Source organism: Passer domesticus, chromosome 11 (assembly GCF_036417665.1).
Source record: "Passer domesticus isolate bPasDom1 chromosome 11, bPasDom1.hap1, whole genome shotgun sequence".
NCBI classification, from domain to species: Eukaryota; Metazoa; Chordata; class Aves; order Passeriformes; family Passeridae; genus Passer; species Passer domesticus.
Genome location: NC_087484.1, coordinates 21,639,622 through 21,656,520, shown reverse-complemented (window position 1 = coordinate 21,656,520; position 16,899 = coordinate 21,639,622). Strand labels below are relative to the sequence as shown.

Genomic DNA, 16,899 nt, shown 5'->3' with positions numbered 1-16,899 from the left:
GTCATTCTTTATTATACTCAATATTAATTTGTGGTGATATGTTGGAAATAGTGCCCTGTTCCAGCCAGGACAGGGTTAATTTTTGGGGCAGCCAGGAAGGGGAGGGTTGGAGTGGCAGTGGGGTTGGGCTCCATAGTAAGCATTTTTCCATGTGAAGCACTCTCTCTTTTGTATCCTTTTTGTTATTTAATGTGGTTGCTATTACTGCTCTTTTTCTTATCTCATTGCTGTTTCCAGTAAATTGTTCTTACAACATTTTGTGTTTCCAGTTCTCCTCTCCATCCCAATGCAGAAAAGAGGGAGAGAGGAGGAGGAGGGAGCAAGTGATTGTCCTGGTTTGGAGTTTCAGTGGGAGCACTAAACTGGAGAATACAATTCTGAAATCAGGACAGCCTTAATTCAGCCCCAATGTGGGGCACAAAGGGGTGAGATAACAACAGATGTGCCCAGAGCAGGTTGGAAACAGGTTTGATCCAAGCATTTTCTGTCTGTGGTCACAATGTGGGTGTGGTGCCTAACTCTGTGTGTATTGCCATAGGTGCTCCTCATGGGGGTTTTATCAGGGCAGGGAGAGCAATCAGCATTGATTTATTGCTGTACTGTGGGGTGCCACTTTATGACATGATAACATTGAGGACAAGGAGGGTCACTTGATGAGTATTCAGTGCTGCTATGCAGGGAGAACAGGGAGGTTGATTCTCCCCAGCTTTTCACCCCTTTTTCCTCCCTCCAGCCTGTTACAACAGCTTTTGAGAGTTTTGAATTCCCTTTGTATGTTAAGGAAAGCATGTTCTTCTTGCTGAGTCTGCCAGGTCTACTCAGTGGGCTCCATACCATGTTGAGAGTCAGGACAGACATTTCTAGGGAGGATTCAGAGATCTGCCCCCAAGGATGACTGAACATGCATAGCATGGCAGAAAATGGGCCAGGTTTGGGGGAAATTATCTGCTACTGTGGTTTGGAAGTTCACCCCTAAAGAAGTACAGGAGCCTTTTAAAGTGACAGAATATTTGCAATGAGAAACTCCAGAGAGGAGAACCTTGCAGTGTGCTGAGCCCTGGCTTTTCTTTACTGGACCCTGCTCATCACTAGAGAGCACCCTGTGGTGAGAGGGTGGAAAGCAGAGCAGCAGGCACCATGGCTGTCTTTAGACTGCCTCCCTTCCTTTGCTCCTTCCATTTGGGATCCTGCCATCTCCCAGCATTTTTCTTGTATTTCATCCATACTTTTGGGGTAGCATTTTGTAGGTTCCACTTTTCCTGGTTAGAGTGATGGTGGCTTGTATGCCCAAATGTTCCCTTTTCTGAGGAGAGTAATTCAAGTTCACTCCCTGGCCTCTTCAGCAAAGAATGAGGAAAAAAATCATTCAGAGCCTTTTCAGGTGGTTTTGAATATAAGGATGGTTGGGCTGGAGATCAAATTGACACTGCTTGCTCCCAGGCTTCCCATTTGTGTGACACCTGTGGATGAATTAGTCACACCTCTGTCTTCATACACACTCTAATGACCTCAGAGTGAGCTGCTGAGGAGAAAGCTCTCCTGTGATGTGAGTGGAAGGGAATGTTTGGCATTCATTAACAAATGCTACCAATCCATACTATATTCAGAAGGCATTTAGTAGGAAATCCTCTCAGACTGAAAGAAATTAAGTTCAGATTCGTGGGTTGTAACTTGGATGTCAGTTGAGTCCTTTGCTGTTTCTGTCTCAGTGCACACAGTGCCTTTTTCAGACAACTCTCCTGCTCCACACTGCCAGATATTGCCTGCATCTTTGTGAGTATTTGGACAGGGCTGAGCACACCTCATGTGTCTGTTTTGTTGGCTTCTGTGTGGTGCTCTTGCTGGTTTATCTGGCTTCTGGGCCTTGGAGAAGGATTTCTATCAGCATTTTGCTAGCTTGTTACACAGACTTAGTGGTTACAAAAAGAAAAAGAAAGTGAACAAAATATCTATAAACCTTTGTTTCCCGACATCTGAGTAAAGAAAAATGAGAAATGTAACTTCTCCTGCCTTTCTCTGGACACTTTGTAGTAGATCCTGAAATGCTACATGCTTTAGGGAAGTGTGTGAACTAGAGGACAAATGAGGTGGTAATTGCTCGGAATGTGCAAGAATATAATCCATAAAGGCTTTGGGAAGAGTTGAAACTATTGCTTGGAAGGACATTGTACTGGAATTCAGTGCAAAGGACTCCATGGAATGATGTGCTCTTCCCTATTTGCTGTTTTCTCTCCATGCTGTGTATGGAACAGAGCTCAAAGAGCTTAACAGAGCTCCTGCTGTCAGAGAAAGCCAGAAAGAAATGCTTAAAGGATTCCTGCAGTGCAAGAAAGCTGTGATTAAAACACTTCATAACTCAGCTTGCCATGGAGATTTTCCCACAGCCCACGATTCCCAAGGGCAATTTCTCAGGAGAGATAACAATTTGATGAGCAGCTTGTTGTCCTGAAGCCCTGTTACTGCCATGTCTGCCACCTCTTCCCAGAGATGCTGAATGAGACATGTGGCATGTGGCTGGCAGTGCAGGTCATTTTACCAGTGAAGGAAATGTTGTCCCTGTGCTGGACCAACCCTTGGTGTGTAGTTTCCTAAAAAAATTCCCAATCCAAAAAATGGGAGGTGCTGTCACCTGCTCGTGTGTCCTTTTCTATGAAGATATGAAGGGTGCTGGCACCAGGCTGTTGTCTCAGTGCCCAGGTGAGCCCATGTGCAGTGAAGTTACATTTGATGTCATTGCAGGTCAAGCCCAGAAAGTGGGAATGGAGTGTGAGGAGGAAGAGCTTTATCTAAGGAGTGCAGTGATGGCCAGACACCCTGGCAGTGCAGCCCAGACATGATGGGATCACCTGGGCCTGGCTCACAGCCACAGCAGGGTGTGCCCAAGTTTCAGGTGCCTTGTGGAGTTTCTGCAGCATTTAGCAAGGCAAGATCTGATGTAGCTGTGTGTTTGCAAGTTTAGTTTCGGTGCTTGAAATGCAGAAGGCAAATGAATTTCACTCCCACCCACAGGAATGAGAGCCTGTCAGTCCAGCAAAGCAGAGGAGGTGTCCAGCTACCTCAGAGAGAGAACAACACACTTTTGGGGAGCTACCCTGGTGAGAGCAGAGCCAGCCCTGCAGCCATCCTGCCTGGCTTCATGGAGCAGTCCCACAGAGAAAGCAGTGCAGCCCTTCCTCCTGTAGGAAACACAGAACTCCTAGGTAGGAAAAGAATGAGGAGCTCTACTCCCTCTCCCAAGCCTGGGGCTTATCCTGCTCCCTTTGAAACCTGCTGTAAACAGTTCTGTGGAACTGATGGAGCTGGTTGTTTTTGCTCTATCCCAGCCCTCTCTGGCTCTCAGCTTTGCACATCTTATCTGTGGTGATGTAAATGGTGTCAGGTTTAAGGTTTTGTACCAAGAGTGATCCATGTTGCTAGACAGAAACTTCTGTTCAGCCCTCTAAGTCACATCCAGAAAGACATGACAAAAAGTCAGGGAGATCTGAGTTATAAGATGAGCATTCCATTAGCAACTTCACCATGCTGAGGCATCATGCTTGAAGTGCTTCAGCCTGGCTGTCCTCCTGTTTTTTATTGACAAATAATTTGAAGCTGGTGGGGCAATGAGGAATCACCTCATTTTTAAAAGCAGAAGCCAAAAATTCTTGGGGAAAAACCCATGTAGGAAGCATAGGAGCCCACAGGTGTTGTGAAGGTAACTCAGTGTATTCTATAAAATAGGTAAATATACACACCCACGAGAGCTAATGCAAAACACTCATTAAACCAGATCCTGTGCTGCTTCAATAGCATATTTATTAAAAAAGGGGGAAAAAAAAGGCACTGGCAGTAAAAGTCTTTGTTCAGAACATGCTCATTCCTGTGCCTTGCAATTTCCAATTCCCCTGTTTTTTTAAATGTATTTATTTTTACTTTTAAGAAGCTTTTCCATGAAGGAGACCCCAAAACCTAGGTTGAGCTGTTCCTGTAGTGGTACTTGCTCTGAGTTCAGAGTTTCTCCCCTGCAGAGAACATGTGATTTAGCTCTCCAAGAATATTTCAGTCTCTTTGAAAGTTTGCACTCAGAGCAAGAAAACTGGTTTGAATCTTCTTTTCCTGCCCAGCAAATAGTCTCAGGCTGTTTTGGAACATGGAAACACAGCGTGGCAGGGATGGCTGTCCATGTGTCTGACAGCTGGGCTCAGCTCAGGGGCTGTGTCTTGGCAGCAGTGGGACTAAATTTATCATTTTATTCTAAGTTTCCTGTCCCTGAAACAGAACTAGGCCTTTTTCTCTTTTATATTTAACTGGACATTTGTGCATTTGTTGACTTGTTGACTAAAGTTGATCGGTATGTGAGGATGAGGTGATTTTTCTTGTCAGAATTTCAGGTTGTGGGGGAGCAGTGGTTTCTGTCTGGGGATGCCTTGTTCCCCACTCCCCCAAACACACACAGATATTTTTCATGTAGATCTTTGAGGCATTGTACAAGGCATGACTGACTTGAACCTTGTGCAGCTTCTCTGAGGTAACAAAAGCCAGGCTGATTTGATGGGCAGGGAAATGAGATGAACCTCAATGGGACTTTAAAAATAATAATAAAAAAAGGCAGAGTAAGCTTTCTGACACTCCCAGTTTTGTTGGGGGGTGGTGTTCAGACCTTGCTGCTTCAGACATGCTTGGTTTCCCTCACTGTGCAGACATTATTGAGTGTAAGAGGGGAATAAATCAATATAATTGCAGGAAAGACTATTTGGTAGCAGCTTCACATTTAGGCTGTTGCAGTCACAGAACTAACATCTATCAAAAAACCTTTGGATTCAATTTAAAGCAAATTTAGAGGAATTCTGGGCATATTCGTGCTTTTGTGCAATAGGATTGATGCACCACGTGGGGGCAATAAGGGATTGTCTGTGTCAGCTTTTACCTGTGGATAGGAACACAGCAGACACAGCTGTCAGATTTTGCCTGGACTTTTGTTCCAGTGCTGTGGCTCAGCAGCTCTGTTTTATTGCAGTTTGTAGCTTGTCTATGCTCTTCATTTTTATGCTGTGGCTTCAGAACTGCTGCTGGCTACAGACTGAACCTTCTGGGCAGGGAAGACTTGCTTGGACAAGTTCCCTAGTCAGACTGAGAGAAGCTGCTGAGTGAGTGTGTCTGTGTGTGTGCAGGTAGGAACAGATGCTGTGCCTAATTTACTTGTTCTAATTGCCACCTTCACCATGAGAGCCAAGTTAAAATAGAGATGTAATTATGAAAGTCAAAGTAGGTGATTGCAAAAAGGGATTGCAGCCTCTTGGGGTTTTTCTGTTAGCAGAAGTTTTCCCTGTACATATACCCAGGCCTGTTCTAAGGAATTGGTTAATAATGAGGGTTTAATTCCAGGTCATGGTCTAAGGCTGATGGACTTTGTGCTTTATAAAGGCCAATGTCATTAGAAGTTGCAGTGTGTGTAGATGGGCTCTTGAAAAATACTCCAAAGGGGAACAATCTGAGAAACTCAAAGATCTCCTTCTGGGAGAAGTGCTACAGCATGACTGTGGGGGGCAGAATTATTTAAGGTTGGAAGTGTAAAATCCCAACCACAGTGTCTACAAGTATCTGTAGCATGGAAATCAGTTGGTTTAGCAAGGTACTGCTGAGTGCCTTTGCCATTCCATCTCTGCCAGTAGAATGGGGTCATTCTGACCATTTTTGAAGCATCTTCATTCATTGCTGTTGAAGAACAATACTTCTCCTATGCTTTCAGTAAATTTTAACAGTAAGTGAGCCTGGAGTAAGAGTAATTCTGGTCAGTGGCATGTACAGATGTGGCTGTGTTGTTCAATCTTTGTGCTCATCGTGTGGATCATATCTCTGCTTATCCAGCAATTCCTGTTCACCTTGATTTGAGTCTTTTGTCATTTGCTAATGAGAGTTAGTGGATTGGTCAGATTTTATGATTTCTCTCTTTTCAGTTTTTCTACCATCTGTGGTACTGGTGGGCTGTTAGTACAGAGCACCAGCTGATTAAAATTGCTGAAATTCACTTTATTTTGCTATTTAAGAAACAAACTTAAGGTCCTTGTGACTGTTGGGCAGAGAACTTGTTAATCAGTGATGAGACAGGTTGAGGAATGACTTGTTGATCCTACTGAGATGTCTAAGGTGATGTGGGAGGCAATCCAGAGGATGGATTAGTAAGACAAGACAACTGGTCTCTGTCTGGTTCTGCTGCACGGGCCATTACAGGGCTGAAACACTTCCAGACCAGAGACATGGCCAGGGTAGTCATTAATTGTCATGACTTTCCATCTAACATGTAAACACAGTTGTGGAAAAGCAAGTTTTTCCCCTGGTGGACCTCTGAGGTGCTCTACAGGTGGTGCAGTGTCAGCAGGTCCTCAAGAGTGATCATGTTGTGGAGAAAGCTCTCAGCCCTTCCAGTTAGTCCTAAGTGATGCTGTGCTTAGGCTTAGGTTAATGATGCCTACAGGAAATTGTTGAATATCTCCAGGTAGTAACAGATGGGAGAATTGTCACACAAGGCTCTGGCTTGAACTAAAGCAGGACAGTGGCAGTGAACTGTGGCAGTCAAAGGTCTGTGAACTGCCCCAAAAGGGATTCTGGTGCTTTCAGTGACCCACCTGCAGTGAAACCCATATCAATCCATCTTCCTCTTTTCATCCTTGGTGTGCTTATTGTGGGGTCCCAGCACAACACACTGGAGAAGTGAACTGGTGACACGTGGCCCAGTTAGTTTGGTGTACATGGTATAAAATGCTGGCTTAAGTGGTTGTAAATGGTTTTTGCTCTCAGCTATGCCAACTTGCTGCCCTAGACAGCAGGGAAGACACAAGGTAAGCATTTGAAACTGCTTGCCATGTTCTTATGAGATGGAGACCTCTGAGAGACAGAGCTTTGTAGTGTGGATTTGGAAAATATGTGCTGACAAAATCACCATTTTCAGTCTGCAGAGTTTCTCTTTGTCATGGTGAAGGAGCTGAACAAAAAGGAGCTTTCTCAGCTGTTATCTTGGTTGGATAAGAAGTCTGCTTTGAAGGACTTCCTCAACCCTCATCCAGAGGGTGATTAAAGAAAAAGATGACATTACAGTGTAGTGAAAGGGGAATTCTAATTGTCCTGCTCAGGCCAAGGGGAGAATGTGGTACAGATTATCTGTTGTATTACTTGAGTGAGAGAGTTACACCTTATTATCAGTTTTTGTCTCAAAAGGAGAAAGCTGTGCTTTGTCCTGACACTGCATCCTTGCAACAGCTGGCTTTCATGTGTGATGACATTCTTCTTCTAGTTTTGGTCTCTAAACTTTTTCCTTCTTCTGTAAAGGCTTCAAACACTGTTTGGATGGCTGAAAAGTTTGATTTCATGGCTGTTAGAGAAACTTAAAAGTCTTTGTGCACCGCTGTGAAGAACATACTGCTGAGTCTGGTAGAGATAACCAATCCACTCCCTCTTTTAGTTTTCAAAATCACCAAACACCACATGTCAAGCATGTTTTTTGTTACTGATGCTGAGGATTTATAAAATGATTGAGTGTATAGAACAGAAATTCAACCTAATATGGCCCTTCCTAATTGCACCCTGTGGCTGCTCCATCCCTGTAAGTTGGATGGGGCTTGGAGCAACCTGGGATAGTGGAAGGTGTCCCTGCCCATGGCAGAAGAGACCATTAAGGTCTTTTCCATCCCAAACTATTCTGGAATTCTCTAATATGATGGAATTTTTTTTTTATTTTGCTTGTGTGAGTAGACAGGTCAGAAATGAGCTGTGTGTGGAAACAGAGATGTTTGGGATGAGGACACTTAAACACTGAACCTTTGTGCCTTTTCCTTACTGCATTGTTTCAGGTCAGTAAGTTGTGTTTTGGGTAAGCAACAAAGTCAGGACTCTTGAGTGAAGCATAAAGCAGCAGCAGCAGCAGGGTGTTGATGTTTCTGAAGGCTCTGCCACATCTGTAATTTTTTCTTCCTCACCTGAGTGTGGTGGTATGTGGCTTTAAAGTGATCACGTCAGATTTGTTCTCTTAGTGGCAGTTGCTTTTTTGTACAAGAAAACTTTAGTCCTCCTTTAAGGAAGGAATCTCCTGTTAAAGAAAGTGATTGAAATGAAGATGACTGAAGTGTCTGCACTTTGAAGGATGTGAAACTGTATTAGCACTTAAGTTGCAAATAAAAAGCCATGCAAATAAGATACTGAAACAGCCTGTCAGTAATGAAAGCACTTCACCTGACTGAAATCACCATTGATCATTTAAATGGAGTTGTCTAAAATGTTGTGTACTTTTTTGCAACTTTCCTATTTATGTTTTTTTTTTTTTCTGTATCCATGAGATTCTTCAGCTCCACATTACTTCTTAAGGTGAACAAATCATGGGGCGTATTTTTTAAAACCTTGTGTCTTTTGTTCTTTTGAAGAGATGAGAATGCTGTTAGTCAGGAATTACTCACTAAATTTGCAAGCTGCCTTTTGGTGAGTGAGAGTAATGAAGCTGCTTCTGTTTGAAAGTGCCGTTCTGCATAATTTATGTGTTTTTTATTACCAAAAGTCATATGCTACGCCTGTATTTTGTTTTTCATATTGCTGTGAAAAGGTCGAGTTCTCAGAAACAAGATGGCTCCTTGCATTTCTCATGCAAGGCCAACAATCCATATCTAGAGAAACACAGGGATTTCTTTCATTCCTGTTCCTTCTTGTCTTGAAGAGCAGACTGTAGTGAGCTGTGGGTGACTCAGGGGTTGTGAAGGGTGGCCTTTTTCAGGAAGAGCTCTTTTCCTGGCTATCCTGTTATCTGCCAGCCTTGGCCTCGGCTGTAGAGCTGATGAAATCCAGACAGTGCAAAGATCTGTTTGTCCTGTGCTGAATTTCCTACCGTGTTTTATTCTATGTGTCAGTGAGGGATGGCCTTGCTGACGGGGGAGTGAGGAGGAGGAGGATGCTGCTTTTGTTGTCTTCAGCTCCTTTGGGCAGCAACACTGCCCGAAGCCCCTGTGCAGCACCCACATTTTCTCCTGTTCTGTAGCAGTGTTTCTATCCTCACTTAAAATTTATATGTGAAAAATTTAACCTAAAATTTTCACTCCTTGGCCCGGGGCTGGTTACTGGCATGCTGTGGTCCTGCAGGACGGTGTTCCCCATGGAAAATGAGATCTGTGGGGTGTCCCTGATGGATGTCTGGGGTGGCACTGGGGGATTTAATGTACTTCTTTTTGGGGTGCAGGCCTTGCACAGCAGCCTGTGAGCTGGCTCCGCATGGAAATGTTCTTTTAAAGCCTTCCTCGTGCTGCAAAACCACACTTCGGGTTTCGCTTCGGTGCAAAATAATCCCCTAATCCCGGCGGAACCGGCGGGGCGGCGGCAGGGCCCGCTCGGTGTCCGGCCGTGCCGCTCTCCGGGGCAGCGCGGTGCGAGCCCGCGGGGCCTGCCCCGGGCCCCGTTACCCGCCCGCAGGGTGGGGCGGCCCCGCCCCGGCCCCGCTGCCCACTGCCGGGCGGAGCCGCTCGGCGCCGGTGCGAGCGCGGCGCAGCGGGCCCGGCCTGGAGGTGAGCGCGGGGCGGCGGCTGCGGGCCGCGAACCGAAGCGAAGCGAAGCGGGTGCGGGGCCGGAGCGGCGCGGGGAGCGGGAGCGGAGGGGGCCCGGGCGGCGCTGCCGGCGAGCGGCGCCCCAGGCCGGGGGCTCGGCCCGCCCCGCCTGCGCGGCCGCGCTTCCGCCGCGCGTGTGGGAGCCGGGCCGGGCGAGGCAGCGGCGGCTGCGGCCCGCGCTCCGCCGGCCCCGCTCCGAGGCTCGGGCTCGGGGGCTGCCGCGGCCTGGGGAGCGGCTTCCCCAGCGGGGTGCCGCAGCTCCGGCCTGGGCGGCTTGGCCCCTGCCCTGTGGGCAGCCGCGCCCCGGCGCAGCCCGGAGCCGCCTCCGTGAGGGGAGCCGGGCCGGGAGGGTGCTGCGCCTGCCGGCTCACCTGGCCGGGAGCGGCCGCGGGCATTCCCCGCCCAGCCAGCTCCGTCCCGGCCGGCGTGTGGCCGTGCGGCTCCGCAGGGACAGCCGTGAAACCCTTCGAGGCCGTGAGGAGGGACGGCGTCGTAGGGGAGCCCGAGGTGCGGCTCGGGGGGGCACGGCGCTCCTCTCACCACTGAGCGCTCCGCTGCCGTGGTGGATTCCTGGTGCATCATTCGTGTCAGCCCGGTGTGGCTATGGCTTAAAGAGTTAGGAAAGTTTGTTTTGTCGTGCTTCCTTGCTGCTCCGTGTGTAGCGATCCCTTCCCATGGAAGGCAGGGGACCACCCTGCTCACACTCAGGAGCTGGGGAACCGGCCTCGTTCAGTCTGCCTCCTGCATGGCTGAGGGATGGAGCATGGACCCTGCCCCTGACCAAAGACACCGAGCTCAGAGGGGTTCCTTGGAAAGCTCTTGGTGTCATCCAAGTGGGCAAAGCCAGATTGAATGGGGCTTGAAGTAAAAGTAAGCTGGACTAGTGGAAGGTGTCCCTGCCCATGGCAGGGGGCTGGAACAAGGTGGACTTTAAGGTCTCTTTAAACCCACTCTGTGTTTCTATGATTTTGCATATCCTCAGGTATAAGTTGCCTTTCCAGATTTGCTGGTAGCTGAAAATGCTGTCTTGCTTCTGAAAAATAAGTTTATTCCATCCAGGTAGAAACTCATTGTGACTTAAAAGCTATTTCAAAAAGTGCCTGCTACAAAAAGTTAAAAAAAAAAAAGATTATATATAGCTATCTAAGTTTTGTAAGTTTTGTTTTGTTTGCTCCTTCATTTAGGGCTCAGAGCAACATTCATTCAGTCACTGTGCTTCAGGGAGCAGATTTAGTTTAATTGCCTGGTCCCAGTTTGTAGGAAATTATCAGGATAAACACTAGGTGCAAGCAAGTTCAGGGAGAGGCAATGCAAGGAAGATTTTTTTATCCCAGAACACCAGTGTTGTGGTAATATTATATTTCAGTTTTGCATTGTTGAGATCTTGTTGTGGCTCACCCATGGCAGGAGGCTCTCGGTGGGATGTTCTGCTCTGCTCTGCCTGTAGAAATTCTGTGTTCTTGGAGCTTGCAGTGTCTCTAGTTCATTTTCCCCCTTCCTTTCAGGTAGTCAGCCCCTTGAACTGAAGTGTTTCCTGAACCATGACACTGTGGTTTTTGTCCAGAAATGTCATGTGTAGTCAGAGTACTTAAAACATGATATGTAACTGTGGTGGTGAAACTGGAAATAGTGCTTGGCTTGGCTGGCACTCCTCACACACTGGGTGTTGAAGGCAGAGGGAGCAGACTGGGCTGTCTGGGATTGTCAGTAGCTGTGGTGGGTGGCATCAGTGGGGTGCCCTGGGAGGGAGCAGGATGTGGCATGGGGGGGTGCTCCCAGCTGGCCACTACTCTTCTGGGCATCATGCTTCTGCACATTGTATGTTCTGCCTGGTGCTTGTTTGGCCTTTAAAATCTGAATATTGGCCGGCGTAAATATTTTTAGGAACGTGTCATCAGTGGGATGTGAGGTCAAGCCCCACTGAGTTCACTTTCCCTGTTACCACCTGTGGGGAAGGACTTTGACACGTGCAGTTTCTGTTTGGTATGACTTTGGTCTCTCCTGGCGGGTGACCAAAGCTAGAGAGTGCCCAGGAGCTGCTCCTGGGCTGGCCTTGGGTGGCCTGCCTGCCTGGCCTTGGGGAAGCAGCTGCCTCCAGCTGGAGGGGAGGCTGCTGAGGTCTCTGCAGGGCTGCTCCTTCTGCTGCCTCGGCTGATGCTGCTCGCATTTTTTTCCTTTTGAGTAACTGCAGAGTGTGTCTCTTCCAGGAGTTGTTTATTCAGGAGGGAATGAGTGCTCCTGGAGCACTAATTTTAAGAGTGGGTGGCTAATAAAGAGCCCTGTGAGGAGTGTGAACCATCCTGGGCAGCTCCTGAATGCCAATAGCAAAAATTTACCATGCTGATACGACACACAATATCAAGGGGATGCAGATGACCACATCAAGCTCTGGTTTCTCTTCACATTAGCAGTTAGAGATGCCCAGTTTACACCTCTTTCTGCTGAATTTTGTTGTTAGGGTGGTTTTAAAATTCATGACCTAAAAGTTTTTCCTTTTGGCTGTGTGGCCGCAGGAACCAAGAAGTTCAGCCAAAGAATACACACAAAACACCCCAAGAAAGAAACTTTCTGATTATTTGTCACCCAAAGCTGGGAGGTTGGGCACGGGGCAGTGTGTGCCCACTTTTAAGGTTAAGCTCATCCTTCATGCTGGGTTTGGTTTTAGGTCCCTGGTGCATGTCCAGAGGAGGGCAGTGGAGCTGGGGAAGGGTCTGGAGAACAAGTCAGATGAGGCACAGCTGGGGGAGCTCAGCCTGGAGAACAGGAGGTTCAGGGGGAACCTTTTTGCTCTCTGTAACTCCCTGACAGGAGGGTGCAGCCAAGTGAGGGTCAGGCTCTGCCCCCAGGGAACAAGGGGCAGGACAAGAGGAAGTAGCCTCAAGCTGTGCCAGAGGACATTTACATTCAATATCAGGGAAAATTTATTCACTGAAAGGTTTGTCAGGCATTGGAACAGGTTCTTAGGGCAGTGGTGGAGTCCCCATCCCTGGAAGTGTTCAAGCATGTGTGGATGGGGCACCTGGGGACGTGGTTTGGTGGTGGTGTTGGCAGTGCTGGGTTAGGGGTTGGACCTGATGATGTCGGAGACTTTTTCCAGTTGTAATGATTCTGTGATTGTCACACTTTCTTGTTGCATGCTGTCAGCTGGGAGGCTGATGCCATCTCTGGGTGGTCTCAGCTGTGCTGCTTGGTCAGGGCTCTGCAGGGGCTCAGGGGCCACACAAGTCTTGTGGTGGGTGTGGTTAGGTGGGGAGGCATCTGTCTGCCCTTCTGGAGTAAGTTTATCTCTACAGGGATCTAGAAGTACAGAAATAAACCCCCCAAAATGTTAAAATGCACTTGGCTGCAAGCTAGGAAGACATTTGAGCACCCTCAATGTGTGTGAGAATTGAAACATAAACCACCCCCAAGTAATTTGTAAGGACATATAGGGTTGGCTTCATTCAAATCCTTGGAGTAGGCTGCCTACCTACTCTGAGCACAGAGACACAAAGGAGTGTTGTCACGAGCTGCCTCTCTTTTCTGACAAAACACATTTACTACAAAACAATAACCTGTCACTCCTTTGGATGTGCAGGCTGTCCCACTGCACTGGGGGGACTCTTGGGACACAGCGTGGACTTTTGGGGCACAGTGTGGTGTTTGGGTAATTGACCCAAAAGGCCCAGGGAGCCTCTCTGTGTGTTCCTGCTGGGTGCCTTGCACCTTGCTGCCATGTACTTGGTGCCAGCAGTGGGCATGGGGCAGAGGCTGTGCTGCAATCTGAGCACACAGACCTCACCTTCCTGTAGACCCCACCACTGTGGAGGCATGGGAGAGCTGGGGAGAGCCTCATGGGACATTTTCCCCATGTCAAATTAAAGGTTTGTTCTGCACAGCTGCCACCAAGCCGTGACAGCAAGATTTGTGTAGGAGTCAGCCTACAGTCACTAGTGTCAGTCTCTGCAACTGAGATTTTTGCCCACAGATTTAATCTGGGTATGGCACAAATTTGCTAGTGAGGTGAGGAACTGTTACCTTGTAGCAGTGCCTGATGGAGGCTCTGAGCTTCCAGCAGTTGGGTTTTGCCCGAGTTATCATTTTGGGGATGTAGGAAGTTAACAGTTCTTGTTATCTCAGTGTGCAGTCAGTGGGATGGTTGGGTACCCATGAGAGGTACCTGCCTCACCCTTCCCTGTCCCAGTGCTCATGCTGCTGGTGGGAGGAGGCTCAGCAGAAAAACCTTGTCAGAAATGAAAATGTTCCTGTTGAGAGGGCAGAAGGCAAAGGTTTGACTACCCCATTTCTTAGTCATGCTTCAGAGTGGTTAGTTTTTCTTCCTGCTTTTTTCTTCCCAGCTGTTGGATTTTAGTGATTATAGAATGGTTGGGGTTGGAAGGGACCCTAAAGCTCATCTCGTTCCAACCTCTCCCATGGGCAGGGACACCTTCCACTAGCCCAGGTTGCTCCAAGCCCTGTCCAGAGCTTCATTAACCTTATTACTGACTTTGTTAGTGGGATAAATAGTGTTAAATAAGGATTTTGTGATAGTGCTTCAGTGAGTGGCATTTTCATACACAATATCAGTGTAAAATCTTTCAGGCTGTATCCCTAACCATCTATTTTCTTCCATGTTTCTACAGACTCTGCTTGCTGTTGGAAGATGGGAGAGATAGAAGGAACCTACAGAGTTCTGCAGACACCGGGCTCTCGTTTGGGTGCCCAGAAGAGCTCAGGAGTGAGTACCTTGGAGCCAGGACAGAACCTCCTGACTGCCATGGCAGCATCGCCTGCCAAAGCGCACGAGCGCGACCTCCCCGTCAAAATCAAGATGTTGGACAACACGGTGGAAGTTCTTGACATTGAGGTAAGAGATGTTTAAGCCTGAGTTCAAGTACACTGAGCCTCTGATGATTTAAAGCTCACAAGGAGGTGCCTCTGTGGAGAGCTGGGACATTTTGAGGCAATATCTGAATGAAGATTCCTGTCGGGATTTACCTGCTTACAAGTAGTGATAGCAGTTTCATGGCTTGTTTTTTAAAATCTTTCAAGTATAACAGATGTTTTGTGTTTTTAACAGACTTTAAATACAAGCACATACTCTAAGGAGAGTCTTTATTTGTTGTTTGCTTTGGGGGAACACCAACTGTCTCCTGCCAAAATGTTCTTGCTTCCTGAGCCACATGCAGCTTTGTCAGTTTGGCAGCTGGGAGAGCAGAGGAGCTTTGCCTTAGTTACTGATATATATTAATTATTTCAATGGTTTGTATCCTCCAAGTAAACTTGCTCCTATTTGAAAATCTTTGATTGCCAGCATGCTTTAGGAGGGATGCAGCAAAGCAGTATCAGTTCAGTGTTTCTGAAAATGTTTATTTAAATGTGTGCTTGGGGAAATCTGCCATGAGACACAGAAGCCATGCACAAATTGGGGAGATTCTGCTTTAAAACTTTTTTTTTCCTTCCAATCCTTGTTACATTTTCAACATTAACCTCTGAGTTTAATTCTAGTTTGCCTGAGATCTGCTGTTAGAAAACAACTGTGTTGTAGTGAAGATACTCAGCCATCAGATACTCTACATTAGTATCAAACTGTAACTGTAATTTATAATCACCACTTGGAGCCTTAGTTTGTTCCATAGACTCAAAAAGGGTTTTTCAACTAGAGTGAGAAAGATATCTGTGGAACTCTGAAGAAATACTGGATTTGGGGATGTCTTCCACAGATTCTGTCCAGCTGTTCAAGTCTCAGATGTGAAATCTGGTTGCTGGATTTTTTTGTTGTTGTTGTTTGGTTGTTTTTGTTTTGTTTTTAAGAATGAGGCTGTGCCTGTATCCTTCCACTTGAGCACACAGTGTCTGGTGCTGCAAACCCACCCATCCCTCATGTACCACATAGAACACAAAAGCCTCTTTTTTCCCTTTACGTTATGTTAGAATATTTTTTTAGAAAATTTGCTGACTTTGGTTCTTTTGAAGGATAATTTTATTTATTTTTCCAAGTTGATGTAGATGGTGCTTTTGTGTTTTGATTCAAAAAATAAAAAAAAACCCCAAGCAACACCCTCAGCTCTGTAATTTTGAAAGTCAGTGCAAGGCCAGGTTTATGGGGCTTTCAGCTGGTTGTGTTGTATGTGTTTCCCATAATTAGGAGCTATCTTAGTTTTCTTTACCTGGAAAGCTCTCTCTGATTATGGCACCCACAGAAACACCCAAATTCAGGCACTAGCATGCTGAGGCCATAATTAATATTGTGCTGCTTTTCTTTATGAGATCAGTTGGAACTGAAAGATTTAGAAACCTCATGCTTGATGCTGTGAGTGATGAGGAAAAGGGGTCAGCCTTGGGTCAGCTTCAGAGCACTGAGCACAAAAAGGTCCAGAGTCAGCAGCTGTGGCATTACAGTCCAGCTAACACTGCCTCCATGGCCTTTCAGTTTTGGCTAAATAAGGTAGCAAATGATAGAAAACAGGCATGAGGTATTAAACTGTGACCATCTGCCTGATTTCTTTGGTGAGCTGTTGGGATAGCAGGAGCTGCTGACTGCTGTTTGTCATGGAAAATGGGAATTCTTCACTTGGGATTGAGGGCAGGAGTTAGGAGAAGGCAGTGATGTTGCTCAATAGGTGGTGTGTGCTAGCACAGTAACTTTTCAAAAAGCAGCTAGAGAAACTGGTGGCCAAGCAGCTGTCCTAGAGGAGTGCAGGTTCAGATTGCCACTTGCCCACTTCTCTTTGCTTTTGTAATTTTTGTCACTAGATGTGAAAAGAAGATATGATGTTGTGTGTTTGTGTTTGATTCAGGTCAGCAGTAGTTTGTCAGTGCAGTGGCACACAGGCCTTTCCCATGGGGTTTTGGCACTGCCTGCTTGGGGAGGTGTGGGTGATCCCAAAAGGTGGTCTGGGGTATTTCTTTTTTCCTCCTATTCAAATAATTTTCTCTTCTGTCTGTAAGAACTATGGCAAGTGACTTTTTACTGGGAAAAGTGGTGTGTCAATGGAAGGACAGACTGAGTGTAGGATCAGCTCCTGGAAAGACCCTTCCCTGTGCAGTGTGGTGGGGAACCTGATGCAGTAGCCCTGATTATTGCCTCCCTGCCTAAACTGAGCCACAGCAGCATTTTTAACCATATGGGATGAACAGAGTAGCCACAGTAACAACTTAATCCATGCAGCTTTACCTTGTTTTCCCTTCCTTTCTCCAAGATGTATTTAAAACAGTTGCTTCTCTCCTGGCAGGGGTTGGTGGTTGCCCTTTTTGGTAGCCCACTTGGCTTCTTAACTTGCCAAAGAGCAAGAAAAGAGACTGACAGAGTGATGTAATGGATGGAGAGAGAACAAAATGGGGAAGAACAGTCTTTTCTTTG

The 16,899-nt window shown here is 46.8% G+C and overlaps 1 protein-coding gene across 8 annotated transcripts in view; it reads left to right on the top strand.

Annotated features, from left to right (window-relative positions):
* The first annotated feature begins 9,375 nt into the window (after positions 1-9,375).
* FARP2 (FERM, ARH/RhoGEF and pleckstrin domain protein 2) overlaps positions 9,376-16,899 on the top strand; it is a 73,453-nt gene continuing 65,929 nt past the window's right edge. For 5 of the 8 annotated variants that reach the window (XR_010369804.1, XR_010369803.1, XM_064435719.1 and 2 more), the window contains exon 1: positions 14,180-14,403. Coding sequence is in view for 6 of the 8 variants with exons in the window: in XM_064435719.1 (XP_064291789.1) it covers positions 14,200-14,403 (204 nt within the window). In the remaining 2 variants the exon portion in view is untranslated. Of the gene's footprint in view, positions 9,519-9,549; positions 9,570-10,043; positions 10,065-14,179; positions 14,404-16,899 lie in introns of those variants that run through there. The other 3 variants (XM_064435720.1, XM_064435721.1, XM_064435722.1) reach the window with 3 other exon arrangements.